The sequence below is a fragment of the Silene latifolia genome, chromosome 1, assembly GCF_048544455.1.
Source record: "Silene latifolia isolate original U9 population chromosome 1, ASM4854445v1, whole genome shotgun sequence".
In the NCBI taxonomy this organism is placed as follows: domain Eukaryota; kingdom Viridiplantae; phylum Streptophyta; class Magnoliopsida; order Caryophyllales; family Caryophyllaceae; genus Silene; species Silene latifolia.
In genome coordinates, this window is record NC_133526.1 from 289,915 (window position 1) to 313,692 (window position 23,778).

Sequence of the window (23,778 nt, forward strand, 5' to 3'; positions counted from 1 at the left end):
TTCAGATCCTTTCGCCTTACACTTAGCTCCATATTATAAAAAGTTCCCCCTCGCCGCTTGTCTTTCAAGTACTCGACTTTCAACACATTCAATAAAGGTAAACCGTAGCGCTGTTGTGGTGGTCTCTTGGACAAAAACCAAGAGATGGTTGAATCTGCTAGTTCAAGTATATAGGCATCATGGTAGTGCTTCTTATCAATAAGTGTATATTTTCCGGGTTATTCTGAGGGCGATGGTGACGGAGCTAAGCCTGGGCTTAGGCTTCGAGAAGTGGCTGTGACTTGAACCAAAATTATAAGTGTGAGTTTTGTCATATTTGTTTCACTTGATGATGATTGTTTGTAGTGAATGTGCATGTTATTATTGATGTAAAATGGTCGTATTTATATATACACTACAAGAATTCATGACACGGGCCGACTACAAATTTTCATATCAAGTATATAGTGATCATATCTTCATTTTACCAAATCTACTTGATTATGATATGTTTAGTAATTATGAGGAGATCTCCAGTTCCATTTATAGAGTTTTACTTATTCTGGTTGCAAATAAAGAAAACCCAATTGTTACAATTTTCCAATATTTGTAACACAAAAATAGAACAAAGTGATGAATGAAAATAAAAATTTTTTACATATGCATGCTCAATATCGCATGTCCTTGTGTGTACTGAGTAAGTACAACAATTTTTGTATAAAACTGATGTAAAATTAATTATTTTTTACCTAAATAATCCCATCAACATAACTTCCACTAACCACTTAGTACCAGGTTCCAACATTAATCGGGTAAAATTTGATCATACTATAATTCATTCTCATTTCTTACTCAAATTTATCTTCTAATCAATCTCTTTCGGCATTTCATTCCTCGTCTAAAGAACATCATTCACCCCAATTCAACTCATTTCCTCACCTTAAAACAACGCATCTTATTCACGTAAATTCAACTTGATTTCTTTTAAAAGTGTGCATAAATTGTGTCCAGAAACCATGAACACGTACAAATCCGAAACGTGTCCAAATAGTCAAATACCATGGGCACGTTTAACCGTAAATGCACTAACATTTAATATCTCTCAAAATGCATCAATAACACACACCAGCAACTCTCCTATAGGATCCAATAGGAGAAAAACCCAAGCAAAAACATTAATATATTAAGTTTTTGTTTTTATTTTGATAACTTTATAATTTATAATGAAAACTAACATAGTTAATTATGTAAGTTATTAATTTAAAATATTGGGTTACTAAAATAAAAATATTATTTCAAATTTTTATTAAGTAATTTTGTTGGGTCTTATGCTATTGGGTTAGTCTTATCTAAATATAGGTCTTATAGAATAATTTGTGCACACTTGTGGATCTCTGTAAACCAAAAAAAAAAATACAAAAAAAAAATGTAACTTCTATAATCTTAATTAACATATTCTAATCTCTTAATAAACATTTGTAAACTCAATGCAGAAGCGATAAAAAATTGATTTTTATTTTTAGTTAAATTTTTCAAATATGTTTAAAATTACCTTATGTTATTACTCTCTCGTTCTTGGTAACTTCAAATTCTATCCCCGTCACTGTCTCACTGATACTGAGGGAGTGAGGGCTACATTGATGCAGACTAGTTATCAACCTTTGGTTAAACTATTTTTTCTAACGCGTTTTTCAACATTTATTATGAATGATACGGAGTATGATTATATAAATATGTTTTGAGTATTCAAGTATTGGCTTGTTAAATTGTTACAAATTATCCTAATTGTTATTAAGCAAATTATTATTTTTGGTTCAAATGAGATCATTTATATTGTGGGTAGCCCAACTTCATGATTGGTGATTAAACATATGGTCATTTTATAAGAAAAATCGTCATATAAAAGACTTAAGTTCTATTTTCTAAGTAAAAATACCTCGAGCCAATAGTCATGCATCGTATTATGTGAGGTTTCTTATGATGTTATTTCAAAGATAAACAAAAGCCTAACCTAAAAACAATGACGATAAATATTTAACTGAAGAGTTTGATAAATATTTCATGTTATATTTTATTTTCTTAACCCTTCTTGAATCTTGTATTTTAATGTCAACGGGATTTGAACTCGTGTCATGAACATGACCGCTCACAATCCATAATTCATATTTCTTAGCATCATTTGACAACGGATTTATGTGTTACACTATTAGTAGTAATCAATTAATCATAATAGATTCGTTGCAATAACACAAACTCTTATTAAAATCATACTAACTCATTACAATCATATCCGCATTATTAATCAATGAGCTAATGAAATCAAAGATTAGAAAACAAAACTATGTATCTTTTTGCATTTATCTCGAGCAACAGCAATGGTTTTGAGCGATGAATGTTTAGGCAATTTGGGGTCTGAATATATAAATGCATCATAAACACAGTCCTCTAAAACTTTCTTATTCTTCAGATCCTTTCGCCTTACACTTAGCTCCATATTATAAAAAGTTCCCCCTCGCCGCTTGTCCTTCAAGTACTCGACTTTCAACACATTCAATAGAGGTAAACCGTAGCGCTGTTGTGGTGGTCTCTTGGAGAAAAACCAAGAGATGGCTGAATCTGCTAGTTCAAGTATATAGGCATCATGGTAGTGTTTCTTATCAAGAAGTGTATATTGTGACTTGAGCCAATAATGCTAGGAAGAGGGGAACCAAAATTATAAGTGTGAGTTTTGTCATCTTTGATTTGTTTCACTTGAAGATGATTGTTTGTAATGAATGTGGATGTTATTCATGTAAAACAATGTTCATATTTATACACTACAAGAATTAAAGACAAGGGCGACTATAAATTTTCATATCAAGTATATAATGATCATATCTTCATTTTAATAAATTTACTTGATTATGATATGTTGAGTAATTATGAGAAGATCTCCATATCCATATATAGAGTTTTACATAAATAAAAAATCATACCTAATGATTTTCTACCTTAATTTACGAGTACAATTTTTCAATATTTGTAACACAAAAATAGAACAAAATGAATGAAAATAAAATTGTTTCACATATGCTCAAGATTTCGTGTCCTTCTATTTAAGACTACCTTTGGAACCTGGTGGTGACTGGTGAGTGTAACAACTTGTATAAAATTAATGTACACAAATGTTATTATAAAACCAATTATTTTTTACCTAAATAACCCCATCAACATAACTTTCACTAACTACTCATTACTCAGTACCATACTACCATGTTCCAATATTAATGCCGTAAAACCGTTTTATAGAAGAATTACTCAAGGGAGTGAGGGCTATATTAATGTAGACTAGCTACTTAGCTAGTTATCAATCTAAAAACTATTTTCTCTAACGACTTTTCAACATCTATTAATATAACTTCCACTAGTCAGTACCAAGTTCCAATATTAATACCGTAAAACCATTTTACAGAAGATTTATTTGAGTGGGCGAGGGCTACGTACATTGATGTAGACTAATTATCAATCTTCAGTTAAACTATTTTCTCGGACGACTTTTCAACATTTATTACGTATATTTGTATGACTATATAAATATAAAATATGTCTTGAGTATTCAAGTATTGGCTTGTTAAGTTTTTAATATTATCCAAATTGCGATTAAACAAATCATTAAGGCTACGTTTTCTTTTATCTTATCTACGTGTAAATGACATGGTGCTGCCTAATTCAATTATTTTGAGTCAATGAAAAAATAATCACAATAATCACGGAATAGAAAAGAATACTCATTAGGTTTCTTGATTTATTTGTTTCTTTGGGACATATCAGAAGTGATAACAGTTAAATAATAAAATTTTATATAATCGTTTTATAAAAGACTAATTATTCTAACTAAGTGAAAATGTCTCGAGTCATGCATATTAATCGTGTTAAATAACACGACACGAACCCGACACGAAATTAACGGGTTTGGGTTGAGGTTCAACGACCCATTTATGTAAGTGGGTCGACACGAACACGACACGATATTTAATTGGGTCGGGTTTGGGTTGAGCTCTCTAAACACGAACCCGACACGAATGACCTGTTTAGTAAATTAATCCTAATTTTTTTTATCCTTCATCACATAAATATACTTGAACTTTCCAAATATTGATGACACACGAAAACACGACACGAACCCGACACGAAATTAGCGGGTTATGGTTGAGGCTTGATGACCCATTTATGTAAGTGGGTCGACACGAACACGACACGAGATTTAAATGGGTCGGGTTTGGGTTGAAGAATTTGTGACCCGTTTACATGTGACACGAACACGAACCCAACACGACCCGATCTGTTTGCCAGGTCTAAGTTTACCTAAAAACGACAATGACTTGCCAACATATAAAACTTTATGTCTTACATATGGACGATATAGTCATATACCCTAATAATGTACGTAGTATAATTGTATAATATGGATAACTACTAAGAAGCCATAATTAATTTGTACTCAACAATGATTGATAGGTACGTGATTTTAAGAAAAAAAATATAATGCACTTTAACCTTAGTCTAATTTGTCCCCTAAGATAACTCCATATCTATAAATAATTGATACTCGATATTATATTCCGCTCCATAATTCACCCTAACTACACATTATACCAAGGACATATTCATTACAAATGTAAGTTTATGTCTTGCTCTTTCTGACTTAATTTCAATTTATTTCAGTTCTACATATTCAGCTTTACTCAGTTTAACTCTATTATGTAGTAAGTTTCATCCCAAAATTTTGATACTATACTTATTTGAAGTTTGATAAAATCGAACACAACTCCAAAAAAAAAATGCACCCTAAAACTACTTGCAACACAAAAAGATCAAGCAAACCCGAAATAAAACAGAAAAACATGCAAACTATTCAAACAATTATCCATCACACTCAAATAATGTATATGAAACAGATTGATCATGATTAATTTATGAATTAATCCAAAATAATACAGCAGAATACAACTTACCACCAAATTATTTTATTGGTAGTTACATAATATTATATAACTAGTAATTTTCAAGTCAACTAACATTCATAATCATGACAACTACATCACCCCTTCTTCACTACCAACCTTCATTTCATATCTTTCATATATAAACTTTACATTTCATATCCCTTTTTGATCCAAACAACTTTTTCTTTGTAATCTTCTATTTCTCACATAATTTTCTTTTTTCGATATAATTAATTAAATCGGCGAAAAATTTAAACTTTCCATTTCATATCCTTTTTTGATCCAAACAACTCTTTTTTGGTAATCTTCTATTTGTCACATAATTTTCTTTTTTGATATAATTAAATCGTCGAAAAATGGTGTGGAAATTATGGCAAAAGAAGGAAAAAATCACAAATTTACAATTTTTTGGTTACCCATTTTTATTACAACCATTTTACATACTTTCTATTACACTTCTTAGTTTATTATTACCATTATCATTTCTTCTTTTAGCAAGATTATCAAGTGCACAATATCTATTATCATTAGCATCAATTAATCCTCCAAAAACATTTCTTTTTAATATTTTCCTACACACAAATCCAAATATTCTACATGCCCTAATACTAGTTATTAGCTTATCATCCTTAATACATTCATTAACAGGGAGAATAAGCTTAATAACCGAGTTCCCGGGTCCGATATTCCGGCCACGTGTCCATGCAGCATGGATATTCCTATGCACCTTGCAAGTTTGTGTAGGGTTAGGTATTGAGGCTACTATAAAGGCAGGGATTGATGGTGCAGGATTCGGCGGTGGGCGGTCCATGATAAGTAAACTAGTTTTCTTTGTTGGATTACATGAGACCATGGTCCATTGGGCTAGGACAATTGTAAGGCCCGTTGTGGACGACACTGTCTACGGTGGGCCTAAGGAGGAACAGTGGCCGGAGAAGTGGGCTTTAGCCGCTTGTTTCGGTGTTTTATCATGGTGGAGGTTGAGAGATGAGGTGGACTCCTTGGTGGTTTTGGTTGAGGTTAAAAGGGATATGATGATGAAAGTTGGGTTGGGGGATTTTGTTGGATTATGGTTGTATTATTTGACGGTTGCGATCGGGATGTCGAGGATTTTAAAGGCAGTAATGTGGTTTTTTATGAGGTTCTTTTGTAGAAGGATAGTTGATGATGATGATCAAGATTCTGATTTTGAACTTGATGATAAAGTTTGATGATCCTTCTTTTGTTTAAGGTTTTTGGTTCAATCTTTTGTGGTGTTGATATTGTATAAATATTATATTCATCAGTTTTTCATTTTGGGTAATTTTTCCAACTTGTGTTACATTCTTAAACGAGAGCGGATTCTCTATCTCATTTTGTGTCTCATCTTGTGTCCCACTATACTCACCTTGTGACACATCATTAGTTTAAGACAAGTGTACAGGAGATGAGACACAAAAGTGGAACAAATGATCTCAACTCTTCTTAAGCTGCTGTAAATGAAATATATGAAAACAGAACATATTTGACTCGTATTCATCTGTAATGACAATTTTCTTTTGTTTGGATTATAACCGTGGTTTGCATAAAATCGTGTCTATGAAGCCAGGAGTTGTGAGTCGAGAAATTGAAACTCGAGGCAGATGTCAGCTAGGTTCAGGATGTTACGAATAATATTTCTGTATATTGATCGGAAAATCAGTCAAGGAACAAGATTTATCATGCTGATAATCCAGCATGGAGAAAATGTGCCGAGCTATATAAATCCGTACAATCGTTTCTGTGGTAACATATGAATCAATGTTTAATGAATACAGACTAATGCTTGAATCACTATTTCAAGGGAATCGGGTTAGCGAGAACCTATAACAGCTGAGCGGAAGAACAGCAGCAGCTTCTGTTGTGTCGGTTTTGTCATGGCTTCACACCAGAGCATCTGACCAACCATGATCATCATCTACGCAGAATGTTCGCTCTTGGGGTTTCATTGCCAATCTATCAGTGAACGAAATTAAAAACGTCAAAAATATTGGCTGTATATATCATTTTCCTTGAATATTATCGGTAAATCCTGAATTAGAAGAAAAATAGACATTACCATAAGGATGACCTCCTGAGAGAATGGACTCCAAGGTCGAGATCTTCCTCTTTAGCACCACCGCCGCTGCCACCTGTTGTAGAAGTTACTTGGCTATTCAAATTTGTTTTTCCTCCGCCCTCCTTAAGAGAAACAGCATCTACGTTCAATTCAGACGTGTTTGCAACACAATGTTTCTGCAGCCACCTATCTGTCTCCCAAAGAACATGCATGATGCTTTCTCTAGCTGAATACCCATGGCTCTCGTAAGGTAGAATTACCAAGCGACATAGAGCCCCGTGACCCTTCAGCGCAGTATAGAAACGGTCTGACTGGTATTTTGATGTAGAGACCACAAACACAAAAGTCAGTAAAATAACACCCCACAAATTTTAGCAATCTGTGCAAAATCATCTACCTGCATTGTCATTGTTCCTGAATTATTGTCTTCTTCTCCGTGGATCAGTAAAATAGGTTTCTTGATCTTATTTGCTGCCATGAACGGGCTCATTTCCACATAAATGTTTGTCGCCTCCCAGAGAGTTCTATCCTCATTCTACCATGTCCACGATACCAACAAAACAGAAGAATTGGTCGAGAATTAGATTATGAAGGTACAACAGGTATTTTGCTAAATTGTGAAAAAAAACAAAATAAGAGTCCAGGTTAGGATATAGTGATATTATTGTATGAACAAGCTACCTGAAATCCAAAGGGGGTTAGAGTTCGATTATAGGCTCCAGATCGAGCAATACCACAGCTGAAAAGATGAGGCGCATGTGCCAAAAGGTTTGCTGTCATGAATGCTCCGTAAGAATGACCTCCAACTGCTATCTTGTTCGGGTGAGCCACCTTAAGGTCAAAATAAGAGCATTCAATGAACATCTATGCAATTAAGTTTTCCCTGATAGCCAGCAAATGATTTGTTCAAGAAACCAAAATTAAAAAAATGATTTTTAGGGGGAAAAAACTCACTCCTCGTCGGATGACTTCTTCTACTGCAGCCTCAGCACTAGCAACAAGTTGCTCTACATACCTGGTGAAAAAGATCGTCAGAGCAGGATGATGTAGACATACAGGAAAAGAATAAAAAATAACATAAAATCTCGCACTGCATCAAGCTTTCAGCAAAAAAAAAAAAAAAAAAAAAAAAAAAAAACAGCCAGTAAGTAAACATTGTAGTATTGTACCAATATTTTATGCCGCTTTCTTTATTGCAATAGTATTTTGCTTGATACAAACCTGGTGTATGACTCGGTATGCTTGTTATGACAAAGACTGCTTGCCTTCTTATCTCTCCGACCCCCATCTAGGACTCGAATTTATAAACTACTACATACGTGAATAGCAATAAGAAGCGCAAGCTCACAATTACCTATCATTTGCTTCTTCATCGCCCTCACCAATTATAGGAATAGTAGGTCCCGACAAAACAGCAAACCTACATTAAAGCAACTCGATCAAATGTTGCTCAATTCAGCTGAACTTGATGTAGTGACGTCGTAGCTGATAACTAAGCCAAGTAACGCTGTTAACCATTCTAGTTTATGTGACAGCAAATGAGACACGCACCTTCTAGCCAACCAAAGAAGGGGAGAAGTAGAGCCTATACTAGCAAACTCATTTGGGGAACCACGTACTTGACTAGCAGCATCTTTGCTCTTGAATTCTCCCGGATAAAACCAGATAAGACAAGGAAGGGGTCCATCTTTTGAGATGTCATACCCTGGTGGCAGGTATAGTGTTGCAGTAAGTTGCACCCCGTCTTTCCTTTCATACCTGATCATCTCCTTCTGTAAAGAAGCTAACTGGGGATAAGGATGAGGAAAATTTGTGATCTGAAATGCCTTTTTATCTGCCCAGCTATGTAAATAATATTGGGTATTTTCAGTTTTTGATTCCTTTGATGTAAGTATTTTCAAATCGTCGAGAAGAATATCCCCTTCATCTGCGTCATTCATTAAGGCAACAACTGTTTCATAATACTTCTCCTTGTCACTCTCCCATATCGTTTCTTTCTTGCCTGTATTACTGTAAATATGTAGCGTCAGACTGAGATTAAAACACACTAATACATCTATTGCCAAAAGGGGTAAATTATCCTTAGAGCACTCACATGTCAAACAAGTCGAGGAATGGGATACTTCCCTTGGGAGTGGCTCCGTCACCATTAAGCAACAAGTAGGTGGCTTCATCATGTTGCTTACGTATTTTTGCAATCACATATGATCCATATGACGTTCTCCGAAACATCGGAGAACCTGGATCAGAATACACATCTTCATACGACCTATCAAACAATATTCGTGGACTGACAACTTCACTTCCGGGAGATATAACCCACGTCCGTGTTTTTCTTGTTTTATACCAAGATTCATACACTAGAGCAAGAGAATCATCACACCATGATATACCCCTGTCAACAAACGGTTCACACAAAAATTTCAGATATCCACAAGAATCGTCACATTTCTCTTTTATTTTCTTTGCACGGTTATTTGTTGTTGCAATGTAAGCAATATTCTAGATCACAGATCCGGTAAGTTTTACTGTCAAAAAAAAAATGATCCGGTAAGATTTCAGTACATTAAACAAGTCTTCTTTTCCGGTTCATTTATGGAGTTTTGTACAGCAACGAAAAAGGAAGGCTTTTTTTAAAAACTATCTCGCATTTAGTTCCAATACATTAGTGAGACTGATTTAAGCTTCCAAAAGCGTTTCTGTACTTGCGTTTTCAAATAAAATTAACTACAAGTTAAAGCATTACTGCTCCAATATATTGACAGGTTATTTCTAAACTGTTGCGAATTTACTGTGAAATCAGCTCATATCTTCAGTATATTCTTGAATGATCAGTAGGGAAGCATTAAACAACCTTGTTAGTTTGACTTGATTGCTTACCCGAACATTTTAAATGTATTTGGTTTGAGAATATGAACACACAAATTTTAACTAACATCAGGAAAAGTAACACAAAAAGAGTTTACAGTTGTACCCATATCGAAGATCAAGTTTTTGCAAGATGGTAGGTTGTTCACCCTCACTTGCTTCAGCCGGTTGCATATAAACAATATCTCGAGGAGAAACTTCCACCTTTGCATCACCACCATCTTGAGTCTCCACCCTACAACATAAAAGTATGAAGTGTTACAAACCCAAAGAAGAACCCTGAGACCAAGATAAATAATCATTTACTCCAAAAGTCAGAGTCGTAGCATTAAAGATTCAAAGGTACTGAAACCCTAATATACATCCCTTGCAAAAACACATAATATACAAGCAGAACCGTACCAGTAGAGCATTGAAGGCCTGTCTGCTCTCCAATTGAGAGAACGTATCCCTTGCCTCACACTACTATGAGTAATAGGAATATTCTCAGCCAAAGGCAAATCACAAAGCTGTCTCACAAATTTCCCGTCAGCTGTCCATAGATCAACCTTTTTTGGAAATCTTCCACACGGTACTGTATAAGAGTACGGCCTGTGGAATGAGCTAATCATTAAGTACTTCTCATCGGGAGATGGGTCCAACGATGTATACACGGCTGGTTTTCCAAAAGGTTCTGCCTTTCCATCCAGAGATACCAACATCAGTTGTGAAGTTGTATAATAGTCAAACAGGTCAGCATCATATTCATCTTTCAGTAGATCTTGGTATGTTCTGACTTGAATGGTATTCTTTTGCTCGTTCGTCTGAATTTTAGGGCCAGGTGGGACCAAAGGCTTCTTGGGGGGGTTGCCACGAGACGTCGGAATGGTGCACACCAGTAGGGTTGAATCACCTAACCACACAAAACTTGAAAAGCAGACAGTCAAGTAGGTGCTACTTGGGGACTTGACATCCATTGAACAATTCAAGAGAGAACAAGCACCTACTTGTCAAAGATGGAATTTACATAGACGTCTGCTGACTGAAACAAAGGTTTTGCTAATCCAGTTGCCACGTTAGCAACCCATAAGCGGAGCCTGCTGCTACTGCCATCATCCTGTAGCAACACGCCGTCAAAGCAAAGCTGGACTAGTCAATGCCATGCTAAAAAAAAGGTTTGGAAAAGAAAAAGACAAGGCAGGATTCCCTAGACATAATGAAGACTGGACTCTCAAGCATCCATTAATTGGGAAGTAATGTGTTATGCTGAGCAATTAGCTATAAATTCATTGGTAAACGGTTCTGTAACCAAAGTATGTTAAATTCAGAAATTGACTTGTGTAGATTATCAAACTAAATCCAGGGACCAAGAATTCTTTTTTTTTTTTTTTTCAAAAAAACGTAAACGGATACAACAAGATTCATAATAGAACCAGAGAACCATACAATTAAGCCAGAAAGATGTTAGTACCTCCTCAACTCGAACAGTAAATGCTATATGCTGACCATCGGTTGACCTGGCCAAGAATCAAATGGAAAAATCATTGACTAAAAGCAACACATTTTAATTTTTATAAAATCTTATGTAAATGGTGCTCATGAAGAAATTATTAAATATCCACAGTCAGTTAAACTAAATTTTTTTGAGTTATAAACCTAATATGAGAAATTGAAAATATGAAATATAAAAAGATGTTCATCACGATCATACATACAATGAAGAATTTGCAATGCAATATACTTCTAAACATGAGGTCGCTTCAAAATAATGCTCAACAAGCCTTGATACTACTAGCAGTAATCTTGTTACTTATAAGTTATAACAAACTTACACGAGTTAATGCACAGTAAGACCTCGGATTTTTTTTTTCTTTGACAATGTGAAAGCATTAGTGGCCATTTTCACAAGCAATCATATGAACATGCCAGAGTATGGAAATTCTCTAGAACAATGCCCAGTAACAAACTCAAGCGAATAGCTAATAAACCAGATACTACTTCAGACACTTTCAGATATACATTTACTTCAAGCCATTTTTCTTCTTCTAAGTTACAGAACACAACCCGTCTATCACAACTTCGCACAATGCAAAAGTGAACTGATTATAGTTTCTCCATAAGCCTGCCTACGAAAGGCGTATATTATTAATGCATCATTCATCAACCCCCAAAACATATTATAAAGCCAAAAAACTGAGGAAATTGACAATACCAGTTAACAAAGTTGATCCTAGCACCATCAGGCAAACCCTGTATCGTCTTTTCTGGCCCAAGGGTACCGTCGCCCATTAATTGATGGATCCCAATACCTGTGTAGAACGACCTGCATACAAGTTTACCACTCACAACTCAACAATAATTGTACATGTAGACAAATAGATAAACAAGGGCAAGTGAACCTAGCAAATTAATGCCATTATGGTGACTTTAGATTTTCCGTTCTGTAGCAGTATATGTGGTTATGCACTTCTAGTCAATTCTTATACATATATAGCCGCTAACACTATATAAGGTTATTAAAGCAGCTACAACTCTGAATCAAGGGTGATTATACGAGTTTGTATGTTTACCAAAACAGTAGGTGTGGGTGAAGATGTTTCTCCGTATAATTACTCACATTCGACTCCTGGTGTTGCATTTGCCATCAATGCGAACACCAGCAAGCTTTTCTTCTGGTCTAGCAAGGTCTGCCAGAGGAGTAAGAGATCTTCGCTTGAGGAATAATATCTTATCCTTGTGAGGAGAAAAGGATAATGACGGCAAGGGAGGAGCATCGACAATATCCCTTATTTCAGGTGGAGGTAGCTGATATCCACTGGCCGCTGACAAATCATCTATGGATAGAAGACAAAAAGAGGTACATTAAGAGTACAAACCAAAGCACTAATTGACATTACTCATGTGTATAGCAAGTATTTATTCTCATGCAGTTCCAAAACACAAAGTTTAAACTGAGAAAACATGAAGTCGGATTCAAAACTCTATAGTTCTATAACTTCACCAGTGTGCTCACAAAGCCAAGCTCTATTTCAATTCACCAAGTCCCCAAATCATTCAACGAATTAACTTACTAACCAAAAGGCCAAATACAATCCTGACTCAGTTCGATTCTTCATTCTACACTACCTTCTAAAAAAGAAGAGGCTTTCCATACAAAAGATACTCAGAGGAGCTAGCATTGGCCCTAAACCCTCAAAACACTGACAAATTCGAAATTTTTAGTAAAAATTTCGACAATTCTGCTAGTTTACGGTATTGCCATACTACTTCACCCCTGAAATTTTTCGCCACCTAACTACATATCTTGATTCCGCCACAGCTACCCATCAAAGGTTACATCCTTTACAAACCCACTTCATCAACAACACCTTCAAAACCTCAACTTCAACCCCAAACAAACATCAACTGCTACTAACTCTTCTATTATACTCCTATCCATTTCAAAAGATACTTCCTTTACAATCCCAATTCCTCAAAAACACCTCCATAACCTCAATTTCAACCCCAAATCAACATCAAATAACACTAATTCATCAATTATACTTCTACCCAATTCAGAAGATACTTCCTTTACAATCCCAATTTCTCAAAAACACCTCCATAACCTCAATTTCAACCCCAAATCAACACAAATAACACTAATTCAACAATTCTACTCCTACCCAGTAATCCCAATTCATCAAGATCACCTTCAAAACCTCTACTTCAACTCAGTGATGGACCTAGTTGGCTAGCTGGGCGGCCGCCCCTTGAACCATTGGAAATCCTGGCTCCGCCAACTAATAATACTAATTCTTCTATTAAACTAGTACCCAATTTTAAACAACAAAAACCATAAATAAACAAAAAAAAAAAAAGTATTTAATTACAACAACAAACCTTGATCATAATTGAAATTGGAAGCAGACCCATTAAACCCATTTGCAGCAGTAGAACTATTTTCAGCAGAAACAGCTTCAACAGGAACAAGATTATGAATCCTACTATTACTAGTTTTACTCATTTTATTACCAAAAAGATGTTTCCTTGAAACTGAAGAAACAGTCCTAAATTGGCGGGAAGAGTTGATAGTTGCAGGGAATTTGAAGGGAACAGGAGAAATAAATGAAGGTGTAGAGAGATTAGAAGGACGAAGATGAAGACATTGATGGGTTGAAGAGAGTGTTAAGAAAGGTATGCGATGATAGACTTTACAAAATCGCATCTTTGTGTTTTGTTATAGTGTTGTGTTGTGTTGGGAGTGTTTGTGATTGGGTCGTAGTGCTCTGTACTTTATTATGTGTGACTGTATGATGTGCACATGATTTCTCACACTTGCACCATTGTTGGTCTCTATTCTAAGATTTGGGATTTTAATATCCATGCCAATGTGTGTGGCCATTGTGGCCCACGTAGTCGGGTTAAAATTAACCCGGTTTGAATAATCAGATCGGATATTTGTATTCAACCGATACCCGAATTAAGAATCTGAGGTTGACGCGTAATTTGAATAAACCGATTCAATATAACCGGATTCAAATGTTTATTGTTACAAATCAATATTATATATTAATTCCAAAAATCAAGGTATTTCAATGTAATTAAAAAAATCTATACAAATTAATTATATTATATATTTTTAAATCGATAGTACCGTGTGATGGACTTGATAAAGGTACCTCAATGTAAATATTATATAGTTTTAGTTAAAAGTATAATATAAAGATGCCTTGATGAAGAATATTTATGGAAATTACATTAAATAAAGTAATTAAAATTAGAAAACACAAGAATATAGTGATTTTCCTTAAAATTAACATGCCCCACTTATGGAATTAATTAGGATCATCATAAAATTATACATTAAATTAAATATAGTAAAAGTAATAGTAGCAGCAATGAGATTATTAAAATTAACGGTATTAATGTGGGAGTAGTGAAGTTATAATAATGATAGTGGGAGTAATGAAAGTAACTACGAATGTAGTGAAAGTAACAGTGGAAACAATGAGAAAAAGTATGAACAATTAAATAACCAATCGACTCAAGGAAATATTTTATTTATTTAAATATAGCCCGGATAAAATTAACGGGAATAATGAATTTAACAGAAAAAAATAGAGGAATTAGTAAAAGAAGCAATTGTAACCACAAGAGTAGTGAGCGTAATGATATTAAGAAAGAATGTCGTAAAAGTAATAATATTAATAGCGGGGTAGTGAATGTGTCTCATAATTTGAAATAAATTTTACATTTCATCATAATTACAAGATATGCCGTAGAAAAATATATTACAAATAATAAACGTGTGAGTTAGACAACTCCAACATAGTTTATTTCATTGTAAATAAAATTTAACGATAAATAGAGGTAGCCCGGGCGAAGCCGAGCACCAAACCTAGTTGTCCATTATTCCTAAATAATTTAATAACACATCTAATAATGACTCTACCAAATTTCATCTGAATTTTGAAAAACCCAATATGATCTGACCGCCTGACCAGTATCTGATCTGGTTGACTTGCATGCCAAGTTTAGACGCATGTATATAAGTCAAGCATCTTGTAGAATTATAATCGATGAGATAGATTTTAAGTTTTTTTTGCTAGTTCTTAAATAATGTGCTCCTGAATTGGATAAATGATAGGCTATAATATATTGTAACTTGACTTATCAAGTAAGTTTTTCAAACAATATTAATTTTTAGCTATGTATCATTCCAATGGTGAATTATGTAAAACTTATAACTTGATTAGGCGGGTCACATTAATCAACTAATTCCAAGCAAGGTGTCTGAAGTTAAGCTAATACTCCCTATGTTTTCATGAAATAACCTTATTAACCCACTTTTCTACTAAAAAAATAATGAATCCATAGAACTTATTCAACAAATGATAAGAGTAGCTTAATAGAGCAAGTGCAACTTTAGTACACATTATATTTTTCCAATTCCATTAATAAGCAATCGATCGGAAAATTTGGAAAATTTACTAACAGATCTCTTCTATAACACAAATTCTCATTATAGACGGACACTATTCGTCTATACGTATAGACGGATACCATTTTCCCTCACAAAATACTCATTTGCCATAAAGTGGAAAGCACATGGGGGTGTCACACCTTGTCCCCCTACCCATGTTATTAGAGGTCTTTACCCGTCTATTCGCCCCACCCGTCTATACCAAAACCTATTGCTTCTATAATCATTAACTTAGCACAAATGCAAAACAAGAACCAAAACATCACTAATTGAAAAAAAAAAAATCAAGTCGATATTAAAAATATCTAACCCACATATCATACGTGGTAGCCAACCATTGGACAAAACATGATAAGAAATATGTGCACCCAATTCATTGTCCATACGTCCATACCACATAAATCACTAAAACAACCAATCTCAATTCCATACGCTACATTATCATCCCCTCTAGGCTCTAACCCAAAAAAAAAAACTCAAGAACAAAGCTAAAAAAAATAAAAAATAAAATGGCAAGCTTGAGTTTTTCCCTAATGAGCCCTAAAGTGTTCACACCAACATGCACAAACCACGTTGAAACACCAAAGTTAGCCAACATGAACATGGTTAGGTGCGTTATTAGCAAGGGCACGTCTAAGAGACTTGTAGCGGTCCGAGCCACGCCAGATAAGCTATCAGCTAGCATTGAGCAAAGCATTAAGGCGGCTCAGGAGACTTGCGCTGAAGACCCAGTTAGCGGAGAGTGTGCTGCGGCTTGGGATGAGGTTGAAGAGGTTAGCGCTGCGGCTAGTCATGCTAGAGACAAGAATAAGGCTACCGATGTTCTTGAGACTTATTGCAAGGATAATCCTGAAACTGATGAGTGCAGGACTTATGATAATTAGTTTATTGATTAATTATTTGCTCCGTCTTGATCATTTGTTTACCTTTTATATTATTGTGATGAGTATTTAATCAAAGGTAAATTAATGATTGAAAAGTAGGGGTAGAATTCTTGAAGTTGTGGATGATGATTAATGATGGATTATTAATTATCATGTGGTTATGGCATGTATTTTGATGATATTGTTACTTTGGGTTAATTAAAAATGATATTGGTGGATGTAGCCTTACGGTTACGTTATTGATGTACTTGTAATTGTTACTCTTGTTATAAAGTTGTCATGGATGATTTTTTTGGTTGATCAAGTTAAGTGGAGATTAATGGCTTGTTTCTTGGGTTTTTTTTTTTCACTAATCACGTTTTTTCCGATAAGAATATATGTAAACTCGATAATTGCATCAATCTGAATCATTAGAGATGTCCGAAGTACTTTATAATCCCTTACAAAATAGTTTCATAAAGAAAAGGAAAAAGAATGTGAGATTAACTAACACAATAAATTAATAAAAAAATAATCAACATATTAAACTGCAATTGAGTTGATGAAGAACCTCGGATGTATTATTATAATTGAAACATTTGCATCTCAATATTTCTAGATGTGAAAGTGTGAAACCACGACAAAATTAGGTGTCGTTTGGTTGCCCCATTAAAAGTGGGTGAATTGGAAATTCACGTGAATTGAAAAAATGGAGGTCGTTTGTTTGCCCAAAATCATGTGAATTGCATTTTCCTAGGAGTTTCCAATTCCTCCATTATGGAGGAGTTTAATTACCTAGCTCTCCCTAGGTAATTGGAAACTCCCACATGAATCCAACACCCGCATGCCAACAAAACAAGTTTTGGACAATTCACGTGAATTGACCAATTCACGTGTTTTGTAAAATCATGGGAAATTAATTCCCGTATGGCAACCAAACGAGGCCTTATACTATGATCTAATTGAACTTGACAAATTACAATGACCATGACAAAATGGTTTAAAAATAGGCACAATATAAAAGTCAACTACTCATAATTTACATTCACACCGTCTTAAAATATTATTTCCGTGAAATTAACCCTGACATGATTATGCAAATATGCACCGATAAACTTGAACAAACCAATTTACCAATCCCGTATAAAATACCCAAATCGGAAAATAAATTAAAAACCAAAATAATCCGAACATTTAAAACTTAAAAAGTGGGCACTCTCTTAAAAGTGTTGGACTGGATTGTGAAGGGTGAATTATTCCCTTAGAACAAATATCCAAAGGCCCAACCGGAGTTATTGAATTAAGTCGCGGTTTATTGTGAACAACTAAACAAGTCTCGTCTTATCGGAAGTCGGAATTACGGCACTTCCCATTCTTCCCACTGCCCTCCGCTCCCCCACCACGGTACTCTCTAATCTCTACTCGTTCCATCCCAATTATTTATTTACCTTTTTATCCTAAATATTTAAATCAAAGCTAAACAAATAATAGGGACGGAAAGACTAATTAATTCCATCGTCAATTTATTTTCTTATTTAAGCCGTTATTGCTCTTGTTATGTTGTTTGTTCTTCTCTGATTAATGGATGCTATAATATCTAGTACTCCGTACTACTTCCTCTGTCCCAGTCATTTGTTTACGTTTGATTAAAATAGATGCCTCAGAATCACTAGCAGTAATTCATTTGTGGCTTATGCTAATGAACAGTGTTTGATCGACATTTTGAAACCCGGAAATTAGGTAAATTAATTCATAATACCCTACCATTGATTCCTGGGATGTATTTGCTGTTTCGGTTCGATCCCGTTCTCTATTTCCGTAATCCCCAATCCCTGGTTTGATGAAAACCTTTTCCTGTCTGTATGATTTTATCAGAGGAGCTACATATCGAGTCACATGACTGTAATTCGATCCAAATGTTAGACGAGACACCGTGTCACACATTGTCAGTAGGTTTGAATTTGTGACAGTCTGTTTTTCAGATCTGCTAGACTGCTACATTCGATAATGGAGCCTCAATCATCTGTCAAAGTGTCGATACGTCTAGGGTCTGAGGTCTACACAGTCAATGGAAGCACATCTGGTGTTCTCTCAGATCAGTTGGTGTCAATGAAAGAAGAAAGCATGATCATTTTGAAGGATTACATAACCAGGCATAATGCTCCTGCTGATGTTCCTGATGAACCACTTGAAGGATCTTCAGGAGACGAGGAGGAGGTCTTGGTGAAACCCAAATCAAAGAAACGCAAATGATTGATTAGTATGTTTCTGCATTCTCGGACTTCTGTCTAATCAGGTGTTAATTTGCAAAGCAAACTTTGTTTAGAAATGCTGATGCCTTTGAATCGAACACAAAAAGAATTTGACATTACTTGAGTAATATATGAATTGATATTGATGCTGAGAATCATTCGCAATCGTTCTTTTGCTTATGGATAGTGTTTGAACCACATATTGACACTAGGGAATTAGGGGAAATTACTTTTGCTTATAGATAGTGTTTGAACCACATATCTGTTTAGCAAGAAGGGCCTGATTGAACACATGTAAATCACGAAAACCCATTCCACCCATCGTCTTAGATTGACAAAGTCTATCTCAGCTCATCCAATGTATTTTTCATGTTGGGAGGCAGAAGAACCCCACCAGAACCAGGCCAAAACCGCGTTAGTCTCCTCAATGGTACCCTCCGTCAGAAGGAATAAACTCATCATGTACTTGTCCATTATCATTCCTTAAGGTAGCAAAGATGGTTTTTTTCGATCTCCCAAATAATAGTCGGGAACCCAAATATTTTTCATGCAAGAGCACTTTTAGTTTCGTCCCTGAGTTTTCGTGTAACCTTTTTAATTTACTGAAAAGAATCTCAGAATTCTGGTAGTTAATCTTTTCCCCATAAGCTTTCTCATAGTCGCTAATTATGTGTCAAAGTGTCGATACGCCTAGGGTCTGAGGCCTACACACTCAATAGAAGCACGTACATAACCACCGATATCCTGATGAACCACTTGAAGGGTGTTCAGGAGACGAAAATGAGGTCGTGGTTAAACCGAAATCATAGAAACACAAATAATAGCTATATATTTCTGTATTCTCGTAGTTCTGTCCAATATGCACTTTGCTAGACTGAATCATCTAATCAGGTCTTAATTTGCAAAAACGCGAACTTTATTCGGGAACACAAAAACTCCGGAGAGACGGTCTCTCAATAGCGTTATTGAGAAACCTCTCACATGATGGAGTGGGGGACCCACTGAATTTCTTTTTTTCTCTATTATGTCTCCCACTAATCTTGTCAAAAGAATTCAGTATCTATTTGGGTCATTTGTGAGGGAAAATGGTATCCGTCACTTGCTCCGACCCGTCTTCAGCAAGACTAATTGTTAATTACACAAAATCTCATTTGTGACGGCACGTATCCGTTAATTTGGAGTGACGGATACCATTTTCCCTCACAAATGACCCAAATAGAGGAGAGAGGGAAGCACATGGGGGTGTCCCCACCTTGTCCCCCCTATCCGTTTCGTGAGTGGCATTATCCGTCACTTGCTCCGACCCGTCTTCAGCAAGACTAATTGAATTAATTAATGCGAGGTATTATATATTGGTTCCAAAATCTTAAATGAACTATACTGTATCGAAATCAAATGCAATATATGTTATGAAAAATTGAAAACTCTTGCTCTAAACCTCTAGGTAACTAATAAATAAATATATAAATGGTACTAATCCATTATGAGCCAGGAATTTAAACGGTTTGAGCCATTCTAAGTTAAACTTCTTTTGCGTGCTTAAGCGAGTCGGGCGAGTCATCGTTCCAGTCAGTTGTTTTGTAGTAACACCAATACAACATCAGCTGAATCAATCCAGAAACCGCTCCCAAACCATTCGGAACCTGTCACCAGAATGTAAACATATTACATGACCATTCTATTTTAATAATAACTGTATGAAACTTGTTTAATGTGCTAGAAACTTACCACCATCCAGATATCAAAATGGATGCAAGCATAAGCGGTCCAGCAAATTCCGTTAAGGACGTTTGTAAGAGACAGCCAAAAAGGCATGTATTTCACACTCTTTGTCAACGGTGAGAAGTACATGAGAATGTTGAAGGCAACACATAAGGCTCCCATAAACACTGTCCTTTTTTCGGTGGTGTGGAAAACATTGAAGGTAATCATCGTTACTACTAAGGTAAATATCGCCGCAAATATTAGTCCAAAGGTGATCCTTTTCTGCAACAAATATTACAAATCAAATAAGATGATTGTAAACGAGAAATAAAAGGAATATAAAGAAATTGTGACATACGTACCCTGGTAAGACACCAGCCAGTAGAGTAGAGTAAAAAGATTCCGACATAGATGACCTCTAGGCCTAACCCAATGCCGTTGATTGTGACGACTAGGATGTGATCCGGGTTGACTGTGGGAAGTCCATAGATAACCCACATCACACAGTTTAATATTGTTGCAATATATGGGTCGACACTGAATTGTTGTACTGATTTGTTCTTAATAATGTTGTACATTGTTGGTCTGCAAAAATACAATGTGCTCGTATAAACCTTGTGATTATATTATATATTATGAATGAAAGAGACCGAGAAGGAGAAGTTAGAATAGCACATACACCGGGGAGAGAAACAGGCCGAATGTGATGACATTCCCTGAGACACGGCCAAAAATAAACCGATAATAATATTAAACATCATTCCTTGAATTCAATCGAAAAATATACAAAGTAAATAAAGAAAATTCCGCTAGGAAGCCTAGCTCTACATACATTCATGTATATTAAAATTTATTTATACATCTATTCTTGTCGAACTTACCGATAATTCCGAGAATGCTTCTAACAGTACTTGGATTCACCATCTTTATAATCGTACTTCAGGAGAATAACTGTTTGAAATAAAAGGATAAAGAATAACTAATATCATGATCTATGTCAATGTGACACATACACACATTAACTATTAACTACCATATTCGTGAGACATAACGAAAGAACACTATTTAACATTATAAAAGTTACGAGTAAAACATAACAAAGAAATTTGTGCTTGTTATGAACATGCATTAGTTTAAGATAAGACACGCCCCCTATTAATAATAATTCAAAAATACTCGTGTAAAACAGTTCTAAACAAATTTCGTAAAACTTTGCTTTTGAAAACCATTTTTACCCACCGTATAAAATTGTATCTGGATCTATTTTACAATTATATTAAGGTGTTAAACTGTCTTACACAAGGATTACTACTTTAAACAAGCAGATAACGCACATTAATATCAACAATAAATTAAAAACAAAGTCACGATAAAAAATAAAAATAAAGAGAGGGAATAAACATGTTACATGCCAAGATAATTTGTGACTATGACTCTGTGAGGTTTGTGCCCTTTTAAGATTGTAATTATACGTTAAGGGCTTGAACCTATTTATAGTGTTTAATCTGATCTTTTTTATCAGAGTTACTTGTTTGGAAAGTTTAGAAATCTTACTACAAGAATGATTTTCCATGCGGAATAGGATTGGTATTTTTGTATTCTTATCCAATCATCCCCTTAAACTAAAAGAATAAGAAAACTGCAAATTTTCCCACCTAAATGCTTTTAACTAGAAATTGGGTCTAACTTTATCTAGATATGTATTGGACCTAATATATGGTCTTTATGTGTCAAAGTATCTTATCAAACACCCCAGCTTTTATAGTTGGGCCAAATTTATTTTATTCATTAGGTATTATTATCTCATTAGTCAAATATATGTATTTTAAATATCATAAATTTTCTATTTAAAACATATGCATATTTTACTCATAATTAAAATCAGTGTGTGCTTTTCACTTTTTTTTTTCTTTAAATTTTTTACTCTGTATATTGTAACAAAAATTACAAAAATAGTTATATGTTTCAAGTGAGTAAAAATAAGCATAAGTTTTTGTAATTAAACTAACAATCTTATTTTTTAATCATAAACTTGTTCCGAGTAAAAATGTAAAGTTCGTTCTATTTTAATTCTTAGTATTTTTACACATTAACAATTGTAGATAATTACAAATAAAATTCAAAGTTCATTTATATAGTTTTTCTAACATGTGCCCTTAGGCCACATGATAAGAAGTTAAGTAGGGAAAGATTTTCAACATTATATCACTAATTATAGTAAATATGAGTTTTAATTCTAATTTGTCATGATATATTCTCAACAAACTTTCCCTACTTAACTTCTTATCATGTGCCTTAAGGGCACGTGTTAGAAAATCCGAACATTTATTAGCTCTAATTGTTTAGTTCTCTACACATAACTTTCTAAAATACCGTGCATTCGCACGGGTTCTATACTAGTACAACTGTAAATTATTAATTAAATGAGACTAATTAAGAGAAAAATAATGGATGTTAAAAGAAATAAATTATATGCGTGTAAATCTTACAAATAGAAGTTTGGTGTTGCAAAAAAAAAAGGATAAGATCAAAAAATTGTATAATATCTAAAATATTATGGAGTATTTAAAGTGTGAATCTAATAACAACCACCGTAAATAACAGCTAGGATAAGAATATATGATGACCATATTTCTAATACTCACCATTCAGCGTCTGGCTTAAATCGAGTCGGTTTGTCATTATGTTATTTTTATTTATTTGCTTTTTAAATACCTAAAAATACTTACAAAAAAACGAATATAGTTGGGAAATTATTAGAGTATGGAGTAATAATTATACCACAATTATAAATATCAATTTACAGATAATTAAAAATTGATAGAATTAAAAAGTATTAAAACATTAAAAAAAAATATTAAAAGAAACCGTCGTAATTAAAAAACGAGTTTTCGATCAAAGCTTTAACTGAGTGAGCTCAAGGCTCCGATGTAAATGACCTCGACTTATATTCGTCTATTCGGAAGACTGGACAAGACTCACACTTTGACACTTGACCTCAATCCCCACAACAGATTGCTAAATCTTCTCAATTTCCCCGCAATAACTTCCCGCCAAACCTAAACCCTAATAAATTTCCCCCAAATTTCTTACCTAATTTTCCCGCCAC

At 34.6% G+C, this 23,778-nt stretch overlaps 5 protein-coding genes across 7 annotated transcripts; 3 read left to right on the top strand and 2 right to left on the bottom strand.

Annotated features, from left to right (window-relative positions):
• The first annotated feature begins 2,585 nt into the window (after positions 1 to 2,585).
• Positions 2,586 to 6,175, top strand: LOC141646535 (uncharacterized). The gene is made up of 2 exons (XM_074454751.1): positions 2,586 to 2,607; positions 5,613 to 6,175. The coding sequence occupies exons 1-2, from the start codon at positions 2,586 to 2,588 to the stop codon at positions 6,173 to 6,175; spliced, it is 585 nt and encodes a 194-aa protein (XP_074310852.1).
• Positions 6,176 to 6,607: 432 nt separating this feature from the next.
• On the bottom strand, positions 6,608 to 14,215 carry LOC141591436 (putative glutamyl endopeptidase, chloroplastic). Its single transcript, XM_074411756.1, has 15 exons — positions 13,768 to 14,215; positions 12,506 to 12,722; positions 12,101 to 12,211; positions 11,360 to 11,405; positions 10,896 to 11,005; positions 10,312 to 10,815; positions 10,016 to 10,144; positions 9,137 to 9,436; positions 8,593 to 9,051; positions 8,396 to 8,461; positions 7,996 to 8,056; positions 7,723 to 7,872; positions 7,439 to 7,576; positions 7,042 to 7,352; positions 6,608 to 6,938 (listed from the first exon to the last, which is right to left on the bottom strand). Coding segments are annotated over exons 1-15 (2,928 nt in total). The 5' UTR covers positions 14,093 to 14,215; the 3' UTR covers positions 6,608 to 6,937.
• A 2,051-nt stretch (positions 14,216 to 16,266) lies between these two features.
• Positions 16,267 to 17,038, top strand: LOC141591453 (calvin cycle protein CP12-1, chloroplastic-like). The gene has a single exon (XM_074411785.1). It carries the CDS (start codon positions 16,360 to 16,362, stop codon positions 16,732 to 16,734), a length of 375 nt encoding a protein of 124 aa, XP_074267886.1. The 5' UTR covers positions 16,267 to 16,359; the 3' UTR covers positions 16,735 to 17,038.
• Positions 17,039 to 17,949: 911 nt separating this feature from the next.
• Positions 17,950 to 19,595, top strand: LOC141591454 (uncharacterized). 3 transcript variants are annotated; one of them, XR_012520857.1, is made up of 3 exons: positions 17,955 to 18,117; positions 18,696 to 19,151; positions 19,212 to 19,595. XR_012520857.1 is itself a non-coding variant. In XM_074411805.1 (2 exons), the coding sequence occupies exon 2, from the start codon at positions 18,721 to 18,723 to the stop codon at positions 18,964 to 18,966; it is 246 nt and encodes an 81-aa protein (XP_074267906.1). In that variant the 5' UTR covers positions 17,950 to 18,117; positions 18,684 to 18,720; the 3' UTR covers positions 18,967 to 19,595. The 3 variants fall into 3 exon arrangements, 2 of the variants coding, with proteins under 2 accessions (XP_074267906.1, XP_074267905.1); XM_074411805.1 differs by having other exon boundaries at positions 17,950 to 18,117; positions 18,684 to 19,595; XM_074411804.1 differs by having other exon boundaries at positions 18,696 to 19,595.
• A 722-nt stretch (positions 19,596 to 20,317) lies between these two features.
• LOC141591462 (bidirectional sugar transporter SWEET5-like) lies at positions 20,318 to 22,131 on the bottom strand. Its single transcript, XM_074411807.1, has 6 exons — positions 22,078 to 22,131; positions 21,551 to 21,620; positions 21,349 to 21,385; positions 21,032 to 21,254; positions 20,694 to 20,951; positions 20,318 to 20,608 (listed from the first exon to the last, which is right to left on the bottom strand). The coding sequence occupies exons 2-6, from the start codon at positions 21,591 to 21,593 to the stop codon at positions 20,486 to 20,488; spliced, it is 684 nt and encodes a 227-aa protein (XP_074267908.1). The 5' UTR covers positions 21,594 to 21,620; positions 22,078 to 22,131; the 3' UTR covers positions 20,318 to 20,485.
• Positions 22,132 to 23,778: the final 1,647 nt, after the last annotated feature.